This window comes from Hyperoodon ampullatus (genome assembly GCF_949752795.1).
Source record: "Hyperoodon ampullatus genome assembly, chromosome: 8".
NCBI lineage: Eukaryota > Metazoa > Chordata > Mammalia > Artiodactyla > Ziphiidae > Hyperoodon > Hyperoodon ampullatus.
This window is the reverse complement of record NC_136921.1, coordinates 55,652,309-55,676,255: the sequence shown is the minus strand read 5'-3', so window position 1 is coordinate 55,676,255 and position 23,947 is coordinate 55,652,309. Positions and strand designations below refer to the sequence as shown.

The window sequence follows — 23,947 nt, the reverse complement described above, 5'->3', positions numbered from 1 at the left end:
TGTTGAGGATTTTTGCATTGCCATTAATCAGTGATATCTACCTGTAATTTTCTTTTCTTGTAGTGTTCTTGGTTTAGTACCAGGGTAATCCTGCCTCATTAAGTGAGTTGGAAGTTTCTTCTCCTTTTCTATTTTTTGGAAGAGTTTGAGAAGGATTGGCATCAGTTCTTTAAATTTTTGATAGAATTCCCCAGATGAAGCCATTTGGTCCTGGACTTCAGTGTGTTGGGAGGATTTTGATTACTGATTCAATCTCCTTACTAGTAATTGGTCTGTTCAGATTTTCTGTTAACTGTTGTCTTTTAAGACTCCATTTCATTTATTTCCATTCTGACCTTTGTTATTTCCTTCCGTCTACTAACTTTGAGCTTTATTTGATCCTCTTTTCTGTTTCCTTGAGGTGTAAATTTAGGTTGTTTGAGCTCTTTCTTGTTTACTAATCTGGGTGTTTTTGCTATGAACTTCCCTCTTAGAACTGCTTTTGCTGAATCCCATAAGTTGGATATGTTGTATTTCCATTTTCATTTGTCTCAAGATACCTGGGTTTTTTTGTTGTTTTTTTTTGCGGTACGCGGGCCTCTCACTGTCGCGGCCTCTCCTGTTGCGGAGCACAGGCTCTGGATGCGCAGGCTCAGAGGCCATGGCCCAGCCGCTCCGTGGCATGTGGGATCCTCCCAGACCGGGGCACGAACCCACGTCCCCTGCATTGGCAGGGGACCCTTGGTTGTTGACCCTTTGGTTGTTGACCCTTTGGTTGTTCAGTATCATGTTGTTTAATTTCCACATATTTATGACTTTTCCAGTTTTCTCTATAATTGGTTTCTGTCAAAGAAACCTGATATGATTTCAATCTATTTAAATTTATTAAGATTTATTTTGTGGCCTAATATCTGATTTATCCAGGAGAATGTTCCTTGTGTGCTTGAGAAGAATGTATATTCTGTTGCTTTTGGATGGAACGTTCTTTATATGCCTGTGATGTTCATCTGCTGTCATGCGTCATATAAGGCCAATGCTTCTGTATTGGTTTTCTATTTGGATGACGTATATATTGATGTAAGTGGTGTATTAAAGTCCCTCTACTATTATTGTATTCTTCTTGATTTCTTACTTTGGGTCTTTAATATTTGCTTTATATATTTAGGTGCTCCTATGGTGGGTGCATAAATATTTACAAATGTATCCTCTTGTTGAATTGACATCATTATTATTGGACAATGACCTTATTTGTCTCTTATTAGAGTTTTTTGCTTAAAGTCTATTTTGTCTAATATAACTAAAGCTACCCTAGATCTCCTTTGGTTTTCATTTCTATGGAATATCTTTTCACTTTTAGTCTGTGTGTCCTAACATTTGAAGTGAGTCTCTTATAGGCAGCATATAGACAGGTTTTTTTTAAAAAAAAAATCCATATAGCCACTCTGTCTTTTGACTGGAGAATTTAGTCCATAGACATTAATGTAATTATTGATAGATACAGACTTATTGCCAATTTGTTAATTGTTTTCTGGCTGTTTTCTAATTCATTTGTTTCTTCTACTCTTGCTCTATTTCCTTGTGATTGGATGATTTCTCTAGTGGTATGCTGAAATTTCTTTCTCTGTAGTATATCTGCTGTTGGTTTTTGCTCTGTGGTTAGCATGAGGCTTACATATAACAACCTATATTTATAACAGTCTATTTTAGTTCATATATCATCAATTTGAACACATTCTAGAGCTCTACATATTTACTCCTCCTCCCACATCTTATGTTTTTGAATTCACAATTTACATCCTTTTTATCTTGCATATCCATTAACAAACTGTTATATTTTTACTACTCTTGTCTTTTAACCTTCATACTACCTTTTTAAGTGATTAACTCACCAAATTTACCACATTAGATTATTAGATTATTCTCACTTTTACTATGTATTTGCCTCTACCAGTAAGATTTACATTTGCATACATTTTCCTGTTACTAATTAATGTTCTTTTCTTTCAGCTTAAGAAATTTCCTTAACATTTCTTGTAAGGCCTGTCTCGTGGCTTTTTGCTTCCAGACAGCTTTTGCTTGTCTGGAAATCCTTTATCTTTCTTTTAATTCTGAAGAACAACTTTGCTGGGTAGAGTATTCTTTCTTGGCAGTTTTTTTCTTTCAGTACTTTGAATATATCATGCCGCTCCCTTCTGGCCTGCAAAGTTTCTGCTGAAAATTGCTGATATTCTTATGGGGTTCCTGTATGTAATGAACTGTTTTTCTTGTGTTGCTTTTAAGATTCTTCCTTGTCTTTAACTTTTGAAAATTTAAATACAATGTGTCCTGGTTTGGGTCTCTCTGTGTTCATCTTATTTGGAACACTCTGGACTTCCTGAATCTACACATCTGTTTCCTTCCTCAGGTTAGGGAAGTTTTCAGCCATTATTTATTTAAATAAGTTTTCTGCCCTTTTCTCCATCTCTTCTTTTGGAAATCCTATAATGAAAATATTGCTCCACTTAATTTTGTCCTGTAAGTCCCTTAGGCTGTCTTCACTCTTTTTCATTATTTTTCTTTTTGCTGCTCTGATTGAATAAATTTGTCTTTCTTGTTTTCAAGTTTGCTGATCTATTCTTCCACTTCATCTTATCCATTGTTGAACTCCTTTAGTCTATTTTCTAGTGCAGTTATTGTATTCATCAGCTCTGTGACTTCTGTTTATATGGTCTTATATTTTCTGTCTCTTGTTGGAACTCTCATTTTGTTCATGCATTCTCTTGACCTTGATAAGCATCTTTATGATGATTATTTTGAACTCTTTATCAGGTAAATAATTTATCTCCCATTTCATTAAGGTCTTTTCTGAGGGGTTTTCTTGTTCTTTCATTTGGAACACATTGATCTGTTTTTTCATTTTCTTTGACTCTCTTTGCTGGTTTCTATGGAGTAGATAAAACAGCCATCTCTCCCAGTCTTGAAAAAGTGGCTTTTTGTAGGACATGAACCTTTGCATTCAACCCTGACCTTTCTTGGTTCTCTCTCAAACCTCTTTGATTGTCCAATTAACCTACTTTGTTCTTAGTGGCTACCAGTAGTTGAGGGTTTGCCAAGACTCGTCAGGGTTCCAAATGAGAGGATTTCTGGTAACAACACCTAGATTCAGGCTGAATGGATGCTGGGTCCTCAGGCAGCCACTTTTAAACTCTGCAGATACACTTTTTTCCAGAAAAAGACTGGGAGATGGACATTTCTGTCTGTCCCTTCTGCACCTAGCCCTGGGTTAACAGACAGCTAAGAACTGTCTCTTTGTTTGCTATCATCATGTTGAGCCCATGAACGCAGGCTGCACTGGCCAGAGCCAGGCTCAAAGGATGTGTCCTCTAGGCAACAGCCACAAAAGCTGGGGTGCCAGACATGTGCACAAGCTCCTTTTTGGAGATACCAGTGACCTGGGGTGAGGTAGAGAGACAGCCCAAAGATAGCACTCACCAGCCTTTCTGGTTTCCAGAGAGGATTGCAGTTGGCTCCTAAATGTATGCCTGTGCCTCAGACGACAGCTATAAAGAAAAGCTAATAGTCCCCTTTCATGGAATGACTGGGCATTTCCGTCTGATGCCACCTTGCTGTCCCCTGGTTGGGGGGAAAGCTGGTTAAGAAATGTTTCTCTTATAGCCCTGAGGGACTAATAATGTATGGACTAATGTAAGCCCCACTGGCTACCAGAGTTAGATGTTCAGGATGCCCAGATGCCTGGGTGGCAGCTGTAAAAACTAGGGCACTAGATGTGTGAACAAGCTCCTTTCCAGGAGATGCTGGGGACCTGGGGTAAGACAGAAGGAGAGCTCCAAGATGGTTCCCACCAGCCTCCATGGCCTTTGAAGAGTATTTCAGTTAGCCCCTAGATGTGGATTAAATTAGATGCCTTCCCTTCAGGCCAAAGCTTTAAGATATGCAAAGAGGCCTCTTTCACAGAAATTCTGGACACTTTTCAGTTGGGTGCCTCTGTGTTGGGCCCTGGAAGGTGCCCACAATGAGTCCATGCAAGCTTTTTAAGAAGTTTCTTTGTTCACTGTGGCCTTGTGGGTCTTGTGGTCACAAGCCCAGTTGGTTTTCAAAGCTAGATGTTTTGAACGCCTGTCTCTCAGGTGCAGGTCTTAAAAACTGGGGTGCCAAATGTAGGGTTCAAACATTTTACTTCTCAGAGAGAAGCTGGGGATTGTGTCTCCTGATGGAGGGTCACTGCACCAGGGGTGGGGCTTACAGAGAGAATGTGTCTCAGCCTCTCCTACCCATTTTGATGTGGGTTTTTTCTTGTGTGCCTGATGTGTAGGAGTCACTTGGCTAGTTTCTGGATTTCTTTTGGAGGACTGTTCCGTAGGTAGCTGTAGATTTGGCATGTCTGTGGGAGGAGGTGAGTTCAGAATTCTTCTGTGTTGCCATCTTGAACCAGACCCCCCTTTTACATTTATTGTTAATGTCTACCTTAGGAGGAAAATGATTTCATTATCTCACTCTGGGAGTCAAACAACTGAGGCAGAGACAATTTATCATCCTTGCATAGGTTCATACAGGCAGTAAAGGGCACAGCTAGGATTCGATCTCTGAAGCAGGATCTCTTGAACTACCATGAAGACTACTGAAGCTTTAGCTAAAGGGAACTAATAAAAGGACAATTCTAGGAGCTGTTTCCTCAACCACAGTATTGACATAAGCTATTTTCATGTACTTTTTTCACTTAAAACCATGGTGCCATTGAAGAAAATCAATTAGTGTTAAAATGGTCAACACAAGTCCTAGTATAAGTAAAAACATCCTCTATCTTGCTCATCATATCACATTTCTAACAAACAGTTCTATTTTCTCGGGCCTCTCAGTTCATTTATGTGTCAGTGTTGGCATTATTATTACAGTGGTTTGTTCTAATGTTAGCTAAGCTTTAAATATTCCTTCAAAGCTACTCTGTAATCATGCTTGGCTCCATTTCATAGTATAACCATTAGTGCTGAGAATGTGGGGTAAGAGTCCTTTTCTCTGTCAGTGATTTCAGCTGTCAACCTCTAAAACAGTGACACAGGGAATCTGTTATTAAAGCTGTTTTCGTCAAAGCATGGGCTCTTCAGTAGGGAATAAGAAGTCTACAACAGTTAACATTTTAGTCTCTTGAGCACTTTATTTGTTATAAATACAAGTCAATACCACAAGATGGCACCGTCTTACTTTTCAACATCTACAATTACAAACATTGATCTTCATAAAATGGTTTCAGCTTTTTCATGTGTTGTTTTAGATATTATTGAAACCTTATAAAAAGCAAGACTTGCTACAAACAGGATCAGCGTTCGATATATATTAAATGAGGTCAGATAATTAAATTCAAAAAAAGAATTTATAAATATTCAATAAGAAAATTGAAATTACAAAAGCAGCGTTTTTCATCATTAAACTGAATTACAACTGTGTGTGGTTAATGCTATATGTACATGGCTAAGTTTTTGTTAAAATACACAGTTTTAGTAATGAAATAATTTACCTCTTTCTCCAATATAACCACCTATTACTTCATTTGTACACCCTAACATTCAATACACATTTCATTCAAAACCACCTAGCTTTCATCTAGTCCAGCAATTACACACATTCCATTTGTTTTCAATAGATGCAACCCATGAAGTACCATCATCCCCCTGGCTACAAAACAAAATACAATTTGTAAAGGTAAAAACTCAGAGAATTGCTGAAATGGTAACCCATTCTCTCTATGTTCATGAAAATAGGCAATCCAATTTGTAAGTCTTTGAACCGATGTAAGCTCTAGAAAACTCAGTGTTGAAGTATGGGAAGAATAAGGATTTGCACTAACATAGTGCATAACAATGCAGTGTCAGGCGACTCATCATTTACAGTAAATGCCTTGACTGGACTTTCCTCCAGATTGTCGTCATGCTGCTAAGGATAAAGTTTATACTCGAGTCTGTGGGAATTCCATCATGTTTTCTTCTTCCCATTTCCAAGTAGGAAGAGAAGGGTTTTCAGGTTCCTTGGGAAAATCAAAGAATTAAACACTCACACCCACAAACAACTTGAAAGCAAAATGGCAGACAAAATAAGCCTTGACTCCATGTCCAAAGGAAGTTGAGTCAATATTACTTTCACAATATTTGTATCCTGCCTCGTATAACGCATCATGAGATTCCTCAAAAAACTGAGAATTCTGAGAGCTACAAGAGAGAAAGCAGTTAAGGCAGTTGATGTCTACATTTGGATTTCCTTTTCAGGTTACATGTCTAAGTCTCCATCGTAGGCTAAGGTCAGAGGCTTCTGTTGGGGAGGTGTGCTTTGATGTGGTTTTGGCTTCTTGCTGTAAAGGGAAAAGAATTCCTGAGATAAAGTTCACAGAGCTGTTTCACCTGCCAAACACAGTTGTGAGGTACAGAAATTCAAGTGGTTAGACAAAAGATTGATTTCTCTGGACTGGTGGGTTCCTTTTTGGAATATTGGTGTACTTTGACCCTTAAACCAGGAGAAGCCTTTGTTTTCTTTTTTCAAAATCTTAAAAATGGTTTAGTGGAAACAATGAATTTGGTAAAGGCTACTTTCCTTTGTTTATATGCAGTAATGCGAACATCTGTTGCTCACTAATTCCTGAACTACTATGACCTCCACAGCACAGATGTTTAACATCATAAGTAGCTAGAACAGCCAGACTCCCACGCCTTACTCTGCCCTTGTTTTCAAGTAAACACGCTTCTGCTCTGGCCTGAATCCTGACATCTAGCTGCCAAGTCACCAGAGCCTGTCAGGAAAATTTCACTGGTTCTGCACCAGGCAAAGCTATTCTCCCTGGTCTCTGTTCTCCTTGAGGTCAACAACGTTGCCAGATCAGGGAGGGCCGCCATTCCTTCTCACAGAGAGAGAAGCTGAACTTGAGTTACATTCCCAAATCACACAGTGATGCCCCAGATCTGGGCAAAACATGCTGCATTACGCTCTTTGATTCTCAGTATGCGTGAATCTCAGCTGATGAGTATTTATAGTTTGAATTCTACCACACAGTGCCCCACCTCCCACCGTTCTGTCTCCCTTCCCTCCTCAGTGCCTTGGCTTTGCTGTGACTTCAGAGCCCAGCTCTCTTCGGGTTGTCCTCACCAGCAGGGGAGCCATCAAGTGCCAAGCGCTGTGCTGAGGATTTACAGAAGGTATCTCAATAAGTCCCAGGACAGCACTGAGAGGGAGGCATTAGGATTACTGCTACTTGAAGGAGAAGGACTAGAGAGGTTAGTTACCTTCCCTTACGTCACTGAGTGAGTAGCACAGCCTGGAATCTAAGTGCATCTAAAACACACAGGACAAATGCTTTTAACCCTTCAGTGCATCCTCCCTCTATCCAATTCATTAATTAGGCACTTGGTGGAAACAACTTTTTTGTCTGTATGTATTAATTTTTATACTTCGAGTGAATGTAAATTAAAAACAAACATTTCAGTGTGTACAACTGGCTGGCATTTCGAACACTGTGTTACAGTGTTGCATAACCATCACCCTAAAGGGAAACTGGTCCCACTACTCAGTCTCTCCCCGTTCTCTACTCTGTCCCTGGCAACCGCATATCAACTTTCTGCCTCTGTAAATTTGCCTATTCTGGGTATTTCATATGGAATCATACTATATGTGTGGCCTTTTGGGTCTGGCATCTTTCACTTAATGGTTAAATTAGAGAATTGTTTGATATGTGAATTTTACCACAAAAAAAAAAAAGATGTTTGATAACATGGCTATAGGGAGAATCTCCTAGGTTAAAATACTCCGGTTCTAATTCAGGAGAAAAATTTTTTTGATGTTTGAAGCGATTTATAGATGCTAAAGAGGTAAATTACAACTACAAGGAACCAGAGATCCTACTGTGTCCCTACCCGGCACCCAGCATGTAGCAGGTGCTCAGTGTATGACTTGCTGAGTGCTGGGCACTGGCTTCAGGCAAACACCTGCCTCTCAGCAGAGGGGAGGAAGAAATATGCTTTAAATTCTCTGCAGAGGCGTCCTCGGCCTATGATTTCCCATTTCCCAGGTCCCTTCCGCTTCTCAAGAGCAGTTACTGCATAATTATCTGAGTAACATTCAACTTTATCTATATTAACATATATGTATATTCCAGTGTCTCTAGTCATATTGCCAGGCCCAGGCTCCTTATCAGTTATCTACTTTATATATAGGAGTGTGTATATGCCAATCCCAATCTCCCAATTTATCCCCCTCTCTTTCCCCCCGGTAGCCATAAGCTTGTTTTCTATATTTGTGACTATTTCTGTTTTGTAAATAAGTTCATTTGTACCATTTTTTAGATTCCTCATATGAGCAATATCATATGATATTTGTCTTTCTCTGTCATACTGAGCAAAGTAAATCAGACAATCTCTAGGTCCATCCATTTGCTGCAAATGGCATTATTTTGTTCTATTTGGCATTTGCTAAGGGCTGTTTGGCAGAGAAATGGGAAAGCTGAGTCCTGGGGCGTGGGGAGGAGGGATAGAGATGGCTGGATCTTTACAGAGACAATAATATTTGGTTACCAAAGGGGATGAGAGATAAATTAGGAGTTTACACACTACCCTATATGAAATAGGTAAACAACGAGGACCTACTGCATAGCACAGGTAACTCTCCTCGGTATCTTGTAATAACCTATAATGGAAAAGAATCTGAAAAAGAACTGGTGTGTGTGTGTGTGTATAACTGAATCACTTTGCTGTACACTTGAAACTAATACAACATTGTAAACTAAGTACACTTCAATAAAAAAATAAAATTCCAAAAGAAGAGACAATAATAAAGTTGACCAGCCTCTAGGACTGTGCCTGGAAAATTCTGCTCAAATATGAGACAGATTTTTATAGCAGTTTCTAGGTATGGAATTATTATGAACACTGTGTTCACCTCTAGGGAAAAAAAAAAAGAAAGGGGGCTCCCAGTATCTAGGTCTTGGATTTTTGTGGCTTGTGGTGTGTGTTGGGATGGTTGTGATGAAGGCTTCATTTCATATGCCTCTTTTCATACTGTGTAAGCTCTCAATAGACAGATACTAAAGTCACATCTAGGAATGTGTGAGATCTGAGAACTTTTAGAGAGTTTAAAAGTTAGCAACCACTGAATAAGGTGGTGATTTTGCTGGGGAGCTGTGGCTTTACAAAGCTTCCTGCCTAGTTAACAGCCCTAAGAGGAAGAGCTGAGTGGGAGGCTGCCCTCTGCACAGGCAGCAAATAGAAGACTTGTCCTTCGAAGTCCCTGCTGCCTTTCCTTTCTCCCTACCTGGTACTTTTAGGAAATTCATTTAGGAATCATTTTTTAAGTCACTTTCTCTCCTCAACTCTGGTATCGGGGAAGGTGTGACCACCTCACTCATACTAAAATCAGGAGCCACCAATGCCTGGCCCATGGGCCGCCTGTACCCACGGTGGACGTCTCCCATCCATCACATTATTGTTTACTGCTGAGCCCAGGAATAGCCTCATAACTCTTCCTAACGGAGCACTCTTGACAGCCACCATCACTTTCAGAGTTGGCCCAAGGGAGAAAACCAGTATGCAACCCCGGCTGTAAGAGATCATTGATGGACACGTTTTAAAATCACCTCTTCCATGACCATTTGCGTTTTAGCAAAGGATAAACCCATTAAACCAGAAAAGTGAGCTCATTGTAAACGGGCAGGCAAGTGCTGGCACTTCTCAGCACTCTTGAAGTCAAGCCACAAGGACCCATCCCCAGACCAGAAGACATTAACAGGCAGCTACTCAGGAGGGCCGAGCCTCGGAAGTGGCGACACCACCTTCAAACTTTCAAATTTGAGAGCCCCTTTCCTGCGTTGTGCTGAGCAAGGTAGAATAGCTTCAGTTCTCTGAGTAATTTCCAGGCACTATGTCTAGATTACCTACAAGCTCACCCAGTGGTCGTCCCCACTAAATTACCTCATGAGTCTTTATTGCCAGGGGAGCTGGGCATCAGTAATATTATTTCAAAAACTCCAAATGCTAATGGCAGACGTGCAAACGGTCATATCTGAATGAAGCAGTCCTTGAGAAGACTATTTTTCTCTATTTTCTCAAAAACATGACCAAGTGTTATCATAAATTTGCCTTCATCTAAAGTGTACACCTAACAACTGGCATATTTATTAGAGCAGCTCTCTTGTCCTAAGCTTTTTATTTTGGGGGAGAAAATATAAAATCTCCAAAACTGTCATCCTCTAACTCTTCTGTAAGCTATTGAATAGAAATAGATGGTGTGAAAATACCTATTTGGATTCTTTGGGCAGCTCCTATATAACAGTAAATGTTTTGATATCAATAGGTCTTTATCCAGGTCTGTAGCTTACTTGGGAAATGAAGAGCCCCTAAAAAAGGTGAAAGGTGTAGACACTACCTCGAGTCTAAAGAGTTTTTAGAATTACTCAAGGGAAAGAAACTACAGAGATTGAAAGTCCAGTGGAAAGAGTATATACATTTGGGGGTTAAGACAAACCTGGAGTTGATTTCACCAGGCTGATGGCCTTATGTAAGTTATTCAACTTTTCTGAGGATTACTTACTCCCCCCCTTTAAAATGAAGGTGATATTAGCAACACCTCATTGGATTATTATGAAGACTGAATAAGGCAATCTATGAAAAGCACTTTGTTTGATGTATGAATATTAGATTTTTTTTTTTCCTGGCGGCCCAGGTGTGATCCCTGGTCAGGGAGCTCGATCCTACATGCAGCAACTAAAAAATCCCGCATGCCACAACTAAGACCCGGCACAGCTAAATAAATAAATAGGCCTATCAACACACCAGGGTATAGGGAAACAGTAGAGAATGCAGTTGAAAGAGTTCTTTGGGCTCAAATAGTGGGAGACTTTAATTGACTGGTAAGGCAGCCAGAACATGACTTTCATTTTGCTGTCAATGGGTGTCTGTCTGAGGAGGAAAGGGGCTGATCACTTAGCTACGTTTTAGGAAGATTAATCTGGCTACAGACTGCTGAAGGGAGCATTTGTAAAGAATCCAAATATAGCAGTAACTGTGCTACTTCCAACAGGGGATTATTAAGACTGGGCATTGAGGATGAAAAAAATAGGTATGAGAAATACTGTACATAAATAGTTATATAATTTGGCCACAAAAAAGTAAGGGGCAATTCCATTGATCTTTTATAATAAAAATTTTCCAGAAAATTATGTTTGTCATCAGAACTCAGTGAGGTACCTAATTAATCCCCAGCACCTAGGATTATACAGAAAGGGCTGCAAGAAATATTTATTGTTGAAGGAATGGATTAAGGGTAACACAATTTTAAGTTGAAGGAAATGGAGAAATGTAAAAGGGTGAAATTTATGACTTACTAAATTTTAATTTTTAATCTTTTAGATATTCTAGGGAAGAAGGAACCATAGAATCTAGAATTGGGGATGTGGCTATGAAGTAGAACACATCCAAGCTTTCACAGACTAATAGACTAGCTGATTATCTTACACTGTATTGGGCCATTGCTTTGAGAGCACTGTCTCATCTGTCAACCCTTTATGTTCTTTGTTGCAATTTAAGACCTTTTCCTTCTTCTAATCTTTTTTAGTGGTGAATGCTTCCTATCACTCTCAACCTCATATAGGGCTTTCCACTTCACATTTGTTCACTAAGACAGGACCTAGACAATACTCACAAAACTTACCAATTCAAACATAATTGGTCAAATCATTTGATTTTAGGGTAAATGACTAACTGAAGGTGTTCCTTTTTGCTACAACACTGTGGAAATATTAGTTAGATAGAAATCCAACTTCTAGAAATTCAATTTCAGTCACTATATGTGGCAGAAAAAATGAAAATCACTTTATTTTCTTCACTGACCAAGAGCAAAAATTTAAAAACCTGTGTAACCTTGGAAGTACAAGCTAGAAATACAAAGACAGGATTTGAATTGCAATTAAAACTTGGGTGAAAATTCTCAAGGAACTAGTTTGAGACAGATGATGAATATAAATATCTTGATTTAGAGAAAAAAAGGAACACTTTGATCTCATGAAAATTAAAATCCTTTGAAAATTCTTCTTAGGAAGCTAATAAAATATTCTCAACACACTTGCAAACATTCAAATGTATTTACTTCTGTCTGGTTTCAAGACCAGCTCATCAAATAAAATATAGTCTATACAATAAGCTAATCATCATTTTCTGAGAATAACATATTTTTAGAAACTGGTCACTTACAAATTGGGGTTCTTGGAATGGACAGTCAGTTAAATTTTCTCTCATGGCTGATCAATGTAGATAAATAGCTGGCTCTACTATTCAAAATGTACTAATAGGTTGTTTGAACCAACAAGTCAATTTAACATAACTGGTCAAAACTGGTCAGTTTGAGAAGAAAATTTAAGAACTAGAATTATCTAGAGTGATGGTTCTCAGCCTTGCCTGGATATTAGAATTACCTGGGGGCACTTTTAATTATTCCTGCATGTGGTCAAGTTGTTCGGATGCTTAAATCAGACTCCCTGGGGCTAGAAATATCAGAAAGGGAATGTAAAAATACAATACCTTTTAAAATCACACCCCCAAAATAAAATACTTAGGAATAAACCTGATCAAGGAGGTGAAAGACTTATATGCTGAGAACTATAAAACACTAATAAAGGAAACTGAGGATGATTCAAAGAAATGGAAAGATATCCCATGCTCTTGGGTGGGAAGAATTAATACTGTTAAAATGGCCATACTACCTAAAGCAATATACAGATTTAATGTGATCCCTATCAAATTACCCATGACATTTTTCACAGAACTAGAATAATCCTAAAATTCATATGGAACCATAGAAGACCCAGAATTGCCAAAGTAATCCTGAAGAAAAGGAACAAAGCAGGAGGCATAACCCTCCCAGACTTTGGACAATACTAAAAAGCTACAGTAATCAAAACAGCATGGTATTGGCACAAAAACAGACATATGGATCAATGGAACAGAACAGAGAGCCCAGAAATAAAACCACACACCTACGGTCAATTAATCTTCAACAAAGAAGGCAAGAATATACAATAGGAAAAAGACAGTCTCTTCAGCAAGTGGTGTTGGGAAAGTTGAACAGCTGCATATAAATCAATGAAGTTAGTTAGAACATGCTCTCTCACCATACACAAAAATAAACTCAAAATGGCTTAAGACTTAACCATAAGACATGACACCATAAAACTACTAGAAGAGAGCATATGCAAAACGTTCTCTGACATAAATCGTACCAATGTTTTCTTAGGACAGCCTCCCAATGCAATAGAAATAAAAACAAAAACAAATGGGATCTAATTGAACTTACAAGCTTTTGCACAGCAAAGGAAACCATAAACAAAAGGAAAAGATAACCTATGGAATGGGAGAAAATATTTGCAAATGATGCAACCAACAAGGGCTTAATTTCCAAAGTATACAAATAGCTCATATAGCTCAACAACAACAAAAAACCCAATCAAAAAATGGGCAGAAGACCTAAATAGACATTTCTCTAAAGAAGATGTACAGATGGCCAATAGGCACATGAAAATATGCTCAACATTGCTAACTATTGGAGAAATGCAAATTGAAACTACAATGAGGTACTACCTCACACCGGTCAGGATTGCCATCATTAAAAACTCTACAAATAACAAATGTTGGAGAGAGTGTGGGGAAAAGGGAGCCCTCTTACACTGTTGGTGCAGCCACTATGGAAAACAGTACGGAAAGCTCTTTCTCAGAAAACTAAAAATAGAATTACCATACAATACAGCAATCCCACTCCTGGGCATATATCCAGACAAAATTCTAATTCAGAAAGATACATGCACCCCTATGTTCACAGCAGCACTATTCATAGTAGCCAAGACAGGGAAACAACCTAAATGTCCATCGACAGAGGACTGGATAAAGAAGATGTGGTACACATATACAGTGGAATACTACTCAGTCACAAAAGAGAATGAAATAATGCCATTTGCAGCAACATAGATGGATCTAGATATTATCATACTAAGTGAAGTAAGTCAAAGAGAAAGACAAATACCATATGCTATCTCTTATATGTGGAATCTAAAATATGATGCAAATTAACCTATCTATGAAACAGAAACAGACTCATGGACATATAGAACAGCCTTGTGGTTGCCAAGGGGGTTGGGGGAGGGATGGAGTGGGAGGTTGGGGTGAGCTTTTATATACAGAATGGATAAACAACAAGGTCCTACTGTATAGCACAGAGAACTATATTCAACATCCTGTGATAAACCATAATGGAAAAGAATATAAAAAAGAATATATGTATGTGTAACTGAATCAGTTTTCTGTACAGCAAAATTAACACAACACTAAATCAACTATACTTCAATAAGCAAAATTAAAAAAAAAAAAAGAATCTCTGGGACTAGGATTCAAATATCAGTCCCCAAGAGGTGCCAGGAAATGCCAGTGTGCCATCAAAGCTAAAAAGTACTGATCTAAATCAAAATTCTAAAATGGGAAAGCCCTGACTAATGACTTGCCTCTTATACCTTCTGATAGTATTTGAAAACCAAATAAAGAATGTTATTTCAAACAAGGACAATAAAGATAATGATTTCCCATTTCAACTATTCACCAATTCTACTGTTGATGATTATTTGTGAGTTCAAGGGTCATGTTATAATGGCCAATGATCTTAAGTTTTCTTTTAGTATAACATGCCACCCATGAAAATATGGAATATTAACTTTTTACTAGTTAGTACTTACCAAACAAGGTAGGAAGTAAATACTAGGAAAATCATGATAAGAAAACCACCACCTGAAACGCCATAAACCCAGATTTTCACTCGGCCATCTGTTTAAAATAGAAAATAACAAGCTTATTAACAGAAGCTTTACTTCTTATCTAAATTAGTGTATTATTTATTTCTTAGCTGAATTCTGAGATTTGCGTAAGTCAGAAGCATAGGTGGAAATACCCACATGTGACAGCTATAAATGTCAAAAAAAAAAGGTGAAAATATAAAATGTAAGATAGTCTATCATTTCTTCACAATACCAAACAAAGACCAGAAATCAGTACTTCATAAAATCTAACAACTGGCAGGATATTTTGAATTTATTTTCATTTATATATACTTCTAATACAAAAGTATTGCAAAACATATACATATGTGTACAAGTATATATTATTTTGCACTTATTATCTGCTGGAGTTAAAAAAATAGAACCAGTCTGATCTATTTTGTGATTTTTACTGTGTGAGGTATACCCTGACTGTATGTATGGTGTGCGTGTGTGTGTATAAATTTGAGTTGTTTCTGGAAATCTCATGGTTTTTGCTCTGTTTTACATGAGCACATAGTTAACTAAACTTAGAATTGCACTGATAGTAGCAATGCCTTAGCATCTCAAAGGAACTATGTTCCTTTCTGAAAGATATACACACAAAAGGTTCATTATACTACATGAAAGTAATTAACTGTGGGTCCAAAGAACGTATCAACATCTTATGCTAAAGACTTTTGTGAGATGAAAATCAAAATCTATTGTAAACAACACTTGTTTGGAAGAAAATCACAATTACTTTCAATTGTATTATGACTACCTATTACAATTTTTGCTTACAAGACACTTTCAAGCCTCAATCAGGTTTTAGAATGAGGTGTCAATGTAGTAATGATATATTTCTATGGTCATAAAACTTTTAACAAAGCTTTGATTCTTATCTCTTTGAAACACTAATGATGAAATCCCCTATTCTGAATTTTTTACATTGGCAATAAGAAAAAATAGTCTTTCCTGAGTGAGAATGCATCTGTCATCTTATTACCCCTAAACCTCACAGAGCTGAAGTATTGGAAGATACAGTGTTTTTCATCCCTAGTACAGAGGTATGTGGTCCATGACCTTTAAGCCATGTTACTTAAGAAGAATCAATATAGCTTTTTATAACAGCATAATGGATAGGTTCAACATTCAAACTATTAAAAAAAGATAATGTAGTGAAAAGTCAGTCTTCCTGCCACTCTCTCTGAGCTCCCTACCCAGCCACTACCACTGTAACCAGTTTGCTTGCAAACCATCTTATAGTTTTCTCTGCACATACAAGCAAATGAGTACAAACACAAGATACCTGCACTTTTTAAAAAAGACAGAAATGGTGCATATCACTCACTTTGGTACTTCTTTTCTACGTCACAATATATATTGGAAATATTTCCATGCTAGTTCATAAAGACGGGTCTATCTCATTCTTTTTGATACCTCTATGAGACACATTGCACAGTTGTATCTATTTTTGTTTTTCTGTTATTCTACTTATAGACATTTAGGCTATTTCCACTCATCTGCTATGTAATAAGCAGTCATATAATGAATATCATTTATATACTTCTCTTAGTATATGTGTGTATATTTGTATGATGAATTCCTAGGAGGAAAATTTTAGGTCAAAATGTATGATAGATTTTTGCCCCATTGCCCTCCAGAGAGGCTGCTCAAGTTTACAATCTCATCATGAGAACCTAATGAAAGTTATTAACTCTCCCCAGACTAAATATATATTTTACATATATACTTACATACTATGTATACAATAGTGTATATATGAATATACATATGTGTATTTATGTGTGTGTGTGTATCCGTATATATATACACACACACACATATGCCCATACATGTATACTCACATACGTGCTATTGATGCTTTAGTGAGACCTCCAAAGGTTAAGGACCTCAAGTGTGGATTTGAACACTCATTTCCCTGGAACTTCACCCTAATTCTCTTCCTGAAATAGGGTCTACGAGCAGTGGGTGAACCTTGCTACATTTCATATCACGCTTCCCTCAAATTTAAGTCTATTGCTATAAATTAGCTAAATGTCCCTAAACGTCACAAAATGAATAAGATATTTTTGAATACCTATGGCATGCCCAGACATACACAGGAATCAAAACTTGAGTAAGATATTGTGGTCATCCTTAAAAGTTAGTTAAGGAGTGTACATCTTGTTTCTTCCTCTAGATGTAGGGTCCTTTGTGCCTGGGCTCTGGTTTTGCTTCATTTAAGCATGTCATCAAGGCACTTTGGTATGGCCAACACCTAGGGTCTGGGAGGAAAGCTCCCAAGGTATATTTTGGCTGAGCTTTGTGTGTCTCTTCCCTCTCAGTGCTCCCTTCCCTCAGTCATTCACAGCATTTTGTTTTCTAGAAGAGGTACGTACAGTAGGCACAGAGAATTTTGCTTTCATTTTCTGCCCACTTCACAGAGTGGGAAGTAGAGACCAGTGCTTTGTAAAGACCTTATTGGCCTGCCTTTCAAACCTTCCTGTCACTTACTGGTGGTGTGTCCTTGGTCAAATTAGTTTGCCAATTTCAGCATCCTAATCACTAAAATGGGGATAATGGCATCTCATTATGTGCAAGAACGTAATGAGTCATGCACCACAACCAGCATGGAACCACAGGGTACACAGAAAGCATCTAAAAAATGTTCATTCTTGTCCTTAATACCCACTAATTTTTGAGTCCTGCAGGCCTGACAGTGTGCTAATACTCATGACAATCGTGCAGGGCAGGTGCCTCTAGATTGATTCGTAGATGAGGAAACAGTTCCGGAGAGGTGAAGATACTACAGTCAGTCACAAAATCAGTACCTTCTGAGCTATGATGCCAGTAAGGTCTGTTGGCCTCTGAAGTTGATGCTCTTTACTATTTCACTGGTGTTTCTCAAACCAGATAGGGTCCCTGGACATTCCCCTAGGTACCTGCATGTTCCTGAGAATCTATTCCAATTTTTGCTTTTAATTTCAATTATATACACAAATTCACAGTTATAAAAATAAAGTCTTTGGCAGAAATAATTTACAATTCAAATATTTTTAAAGATAAATATTTTGGTTCCTTAACTCAGTGTCTCTTAAACTAGGATTGACAGACTTACCTTCAACCACCCCATGAGAACATTTTACACCACACAACACTCAAATTTGAGAAACCTTGAACTAGACCATGTTGCTTTTTTCCTTCTCTCCTCTTTTCCTTCTTCCCTCCATTCTTTCCATCATGAGCAGTGGTCACAATATGAGCCCCAATCCCCCATGAGAGAATTTAAGTTTCTGACTTATAACCAATATGTACCTGGATCAAGGGGTTGAAGAGACCATCCTTTAAAAATATCATGTATTTTTGAATTCACAGGTCTGTTTTTCCCAGCGAGATTTTTCACATCAGCTTTTTTGTCCTCTGAGCCAGGTACTTTCATGCAGTAATCCAGGAAACCATTGGATCTCATGATCTCTGTATAGCCCTTCTCACAGCCGCAGACTCCACCCTATAGCAGAAAAGAATGTTTACGGTTACACAGTGAGTTGTGTAGGTGAAAAAAGAACGCTTTAACTGCTGGAGGCACTTAACATTCGCATGGTATGTCATGGCAATTTAGGGTTTTCCAGCACCAGACTTGCCAAAGAGGTGAAAATTTGATAAACAGTTCACCTTTTTGAATTCCAAAGTCAACCCTTAAATAAATCATCAGTTCTTTCTAGTGGTTTATAGTTCTTATACCTTCCAAATATGAAATCACAATTCTTTGTCAATAGTGGGCATTAACTACCACCTTTTCTCTCTTACAGAGATGTTTAAAGCATCTAATTAAAAATTAGCCTCAACTCTTCCCCCAGCTGTTTCAGATTCCTGCCCACTCACTCCAACCTGCCCTTGACACTGAGAAGCAAAGCAACAGGAATTATGTACATATCTTCTTTGAGTTTTGTGCTCTTTGAGGTCGATTTCTGCCTCTATCACTTTCTGCTATTGATCACTAACTAGTCTGAACTGCCTCTCCACTCAAAGGCTTAGTTCTTCACTCAGAGGAAACAGCCCAAGACTGTGGAGAAAAAAAGACTTCGCCAAAGGCACATGTCCAAGAGAGGGAGGAGAGAGAGAGAGAGAGAGATTGATATCTTGTAGTAATCTGAGTGTCACATCACATCATCACATTCCTAGTTGGCATCATGACAATATGACCTTCATATTTGTGGATTCCTGGTAATTTTCATGTACAATAAACCTCTCCAAGAAACTGATTATGATAAAGTATAACAGACAAGGATTTCTATCTGTCTCTGGAAGTGAAACTGAAAATAACTGCTCTTCCTTCCTTCAGCAAACATAAAAGCAATAGAAAAGAATAGAAAATAAGCATAAGATTATGAATCTCTATAACTCTGCTATTAGGGCTCCTCACATAAAACTATTTCTGGAATTTTCTGAACAGCCTTACATAGCCACTCACGTCAGTCCTTATGCATCAGCCAGATTTACTTAGGTCATCAACTGTTGAACACATGATTTTGAGGAGCAACAGATACTAACACTAAAAATAGGGTACCACAATCTTCCACAAGAAGTAAAAGTCAGAGACTTCCCTGGTGGCGCAGTGGTTGAGAATCCGCCTGCCAATGCAGGGGACACGGGTTCGAGCCCTGGTCCAGGAAGATCCCACATGCCACGGAGCAACTAAGCCAGTGTGCCACAAGTACTGAGCCCATGCACTGCAACTACTGAAGCCCACGCGCCTAGAGCCCGTGCTCCGCAACCCGAGAAGACACCGTAATGAGAAGCCCACGCACTGCAACGAAGAGTAGCCCCCACTCACCGCAACTAGAGAAAGCCCGCGTGCAGCAACGAAGACCCAACACAGCCATACATACATACATAAATTTATTTTTAAAGTAAAGGTCGGAAAAGCATATAATTAATAAATGCCTACAGTTTAGGGAGCACTCATATTATTATAGTATTTCCAGTGGTTTTAATTGAAGACATTATTCAGTGTTTAATGGGGAGAACTAATTACGAAAAATTGGTATATGCTCAGCTATGAAAGCCATCTTTTCAAGATGCATCTCTGTTTACTCTGAGTGAAAAGTTGTAATGGTAATTTTTTTTTTTTTTTTTTTTTTTTTGCGGTACACGGGCCTCTCACTGTTGTGGCCTCTCCCGCTGCAGAGCACAGGCTCTGGACGCGCAGGCTCAGCGGCCGTGGCTCACGGGCCCAGCAGCTCCACGGCATGTGGGATCTTCCCGGACCCGGGCACGAACCCGCGTTCCCCGCGTCTGCAGGTGGACTCTCAACCACTGCGCCACCAGGGAAGCCCGGAAATGGTAATTTATGTTTTATTAAAGAGGGTATCCACAGAGTTGGGGGAAAGCCACACCTTCTATTTAGCAACAGCCTTAGCCCATGAAGTTGCTGCTGATCTCTATTTTTCCAAACGGGAAGCTTAATCACTCACTCGTTTTTCTGTGGTAAAGAATTAACCTAGGGCTTAGAGATTTAGAGAATGGATTTAGAGAAAAAAAGACTGCTTTCTTGAACACATGCCCTGGAAAGAAATTCTTAATAGCTGTGATTACTCCTGCAAATGCCTCTCTGTGGTATCGTGGGCCCATGGAATTGCTACTTGGGCTGGAGGAGACTGGAAAACATCAGACAGCATACATATAACACAGCGATTACAATACTTGTCCAAGCCTCCAGCACATGACTCACCTGTGTACAGTAGGAGAAAGGTTTTCTGCAGGCCGGGTTACACTGCCGAATAGCAGCAGGGCGTGCCTGAGGGGAACAGCCTCCTACAAAGGAAATCCCACCATCATTTACAGATTTTTCTATGATGAATACTCATTTCTTTTCATCTCTGGCACTGGCTACCTTGTAACAGGATTATCTTTAAAAAATCTGTTTGCTGACAGTGTGGCACAGTTTTATATGATTGATCACAGTACTCCAGGAAGGGCTGTTTGAGATGGGAAACTCTGCTACAGTAGAGAAGCTGTTTACAGTAGAGATTTTATACCTGCGCATTGGCAATGTGATTCTATCATGTGGCCATGCTTGAGGGCAAAGCCTGTGCGTGTCAGGATCAGTAAAAGAACTGATGAAATCTCAAGTGAAGCTCAGGAGCAGAAAATATATATGCGTGAAGATCTTTCTACATATTTTTTTTCCATCTCCCGCATACCCCAACTAGGCACTAGACCAATTCCCAATAAACAAACTGATGAAATCTCAAGTGAAGCTCAGGAGCAGAAAATATATATGCGTGAAGATCTTTCTACATATTTTTTTTCCATCTCCCGCATACCCCAACTAGGCACTAGACCAATTCCCAATAACCAAACAGTAAAAGAATGCCACTAATCAATTCATGGGACCACAATATCAAACATTTTGGTAACATTTTAAATGTATTTCAACCAGAATACACACACACAGTCACATACATACTCCCACACCTATTTTTAACAGCAAATGTATACACTCCAGGAGGGATAATCATAGATCTGACATAGTACTTGCAGGTCCTTATGAAATATTTGAGTAAATGGATGGAATAGTGTCTCTATAATCTGAAAATCACTTAATATTAGTCATGCCTTCCTGGATTCAAGGTACTAAGCAAAGGAGTCGGCATATTACTCAAGGGCAATATTTAAACTATATTTATATCCTACTGGTTGCATTTATAGATTCTAGCCTCTGCATTACTATAATTGTCAAACAATTATAGTTTACGATTTTATAACTAGCGAAAAGCTTTGGGCTTAAAGCTGTGTAGGGAATAGATCTACATTTACCCTAAGAATGAAACAGCTAAACTCTCACTGTTACTTGAAAAAATAAAACAAATAATCCTCACAGGAAAAACAAAACAAAACACCACCAGGATCCGGAATGAGCAGGTAGGTGTGAAATTGATCACATGGGTGTTAGTGCTGCCAACACAGCCCCGTTGCTGGCACCAGAGTCTGGAGGGGATGTTTTGCACTCAAACCAGGGATCGCCACCATGCAGTGTGTGAACCCCATGGGGAGAGGATCTCCTGGGAGTCGGGAAGAACATGTTAGAATTGTACAGTTTATCTAACATTTTAAATTTTAAGAATGAAATTAAGCTCAAATAATACTTAGCAGGTGACACTGGTAGCCTGAACTCATTCATCAGATGGCCCCGTGATGTACACTGGGCACAAGGTACTCCATACAGAGAATTTTATAGTGGAACCCTTACCAGTCCGTTAACTCTCAGCATATTGCAGCGTGTGATGCTTTCTGTGTTCCTGGTTAGGTAGATTTACAGTATATTAAGTTTTAACAGTAACTTACAAAATGGACGAGCAGCTTAAAATAAATTATTGTATGGAAATGCTGTGGATTAAAGGGACAACCACTAATGCAAAAACAGGTAAACTAGAAAAAGGTGAAGCTAACAATCTTTCTACTCCAATAGAAAAATCAAAATTCTCCTATTCTGATAAGCTCTTAGTCAGCCACAGTACTAAGTAAAAAGAATGACAATTTAATTTTCTTTGATAAGAAGGCATCAAAAAAAACGCCCTTTAAAATGATTGAGAAGACCATTTGTAGAATCAAATTGCATTCACTGTCATAAATGAAGACACCTTCCCTCAACCTATAGTCAGATATTAAATAACAATCATGACTAAAACATTCTTAAAAAGTGAAGCTTTCAGTACATGAACATAAGCATCTATAATTTACAGCAAAATGGTTTTTTACATCATTAATATATTTTAATTTTTATTATATCCTTATCAACCCTTTTAATTTCACTTTCTGTACATGTTTCATATCATGATACATTAGCACAGCAGTGAAGGATTTTAGAATATGTTGAGATCTGTTCTCAAATACTTTTTACTGAAAAGGTACATCTCTAAACATTTTAGAGACCATTGTTTTAAACTAACATCTGTCTCTTTCAGTCTTTGTCTCTCAGATCATGATATTTAAGGAAATTTTATTGTGTTTCAGCTTATTTTTTTAAGTTGTCTGATATATGGGACTTCAAATAGAAGTGTTTGCTTTCTAAGATGCAAAGGTCTAACGGCAACTTGCCGTGAAGCTCATCTAAGGCCACTGCCCAGTCTTCCCTTGCTTATAATTTGTACGCTAATTCTTCTCACCACCAGCAACACTCAGAGATCTTTCTGAAGTGCCCACATGAATCTTAGGAATACCTGTGACGTTAATGCCATCTGAACGTTGGCACCATACAGTTCGTTCATTATTGTTCCAAAGACTTGCTTTCCATGTGTAGTGATAACATTTACCTCCTGCAAGTAAATATGATAACAGCGGTTCTATTATATGTCACATCAAAGCAGAATAAGCATTGATCAATCAACGCTAAGAGTTGAAAAGTGCTCTTGGTACCTGTACAAGGGCGTGTTTCTACAACCTGCTGGGGGCAACTGTCTTGGTTCTCAAAAGACTGAATTATAAATGTCCTTGACCTAGACTGACGACCCATAGTCTCGAAGCTTCTTCCATCGATGCAGGTCAGTTCACACGTGCTCCACTCTGACCATTCTGTTAAATGGCAGTCTCCTGGAGGATTGCGCAGCACAGAGCAGAGGAAAGAACGTGAAAACTGGCCCTTAACACCATTTACATGCACAGGTTCACAGTGAGATTTGTGTGGTGGTGCAGTGATGGGGTGGGTTCCAGAAACTATGCATTCCACACTGATACATTTTCTAATTAGAAAATACTAAGAATGAGGAAGTAATTTATGGTTTAATCTAGTTGAGCAAAAGAGCACCAAACACTAGACTGCCATTGTTTTGCTTCCAATCACGGCAGTTTTATCTACAGAACACTGTGACTACTAGTGATAGTAAATTTTTTAAAAGAAAGTGTAAAGATTACATCAATTCAGTTTTTAAAGAGCAGCATAACATCATAAAATAGATGTTCACAGAAATCATATAAAGGGAGTAAGCCAGTTACTGAAGTGGAATATCTTTGAACTTAAAGAATGTTTAATTTAATAATCTAAACATACACACATTTATGTGTATACATTTATGTCTATATGTAGGTATGTGTTTTTACACACATATAACATGCCATGTTATAAGGATATATAAGGATATATTAAGCCACCTTAAACTCATG

The 23,947-nt window shown here is 38.4% G+C and overlaps 1 protein-coding gene across 1 annotated transcript in view; it reads right to left on the bottom strand.

The window, feature by feature from the left end:
- Positions 1 to 6,237: 6,237 nt before the first annotated feature.
- Positions 6,238 to 23,947, bottom strand: part of THSD7B (thrombospondin type 1 domain containing 7B) — a gene marked incomplete at both ends in the record, with an annotated part of 801,311 nt that continues 783,601 nt past the window's right edge. Inside the window, 6 exons of the mRNA XM_079709630.1 lie at positions 6,238 to 6,319; positions 14,723 to 14,810; positions 18,101 to 18,293; positions 20,517 to 20,599; positions 23,008 to 23,103; positions 23,204 to 23,377. Of these exons, the coding sequence (XP_079565756.1) occupies positions 6,238 to 6,319; positions 14,723 to 14,810; positions 18,101 to 18,293; positions 20,517 to 20,599; positions 23,008 to 23,103; positions 23,204 to 23,377 (716 nt within the window). The remainder of the gene's footprint in view (positions 6,320 to 14,722; positions 14,811 to 18,100; positions 18,294 to 20,516; positions 20,600 to 23,007; positions 23,104 to 23,203; positions 23,378 to 23,947) is intronic.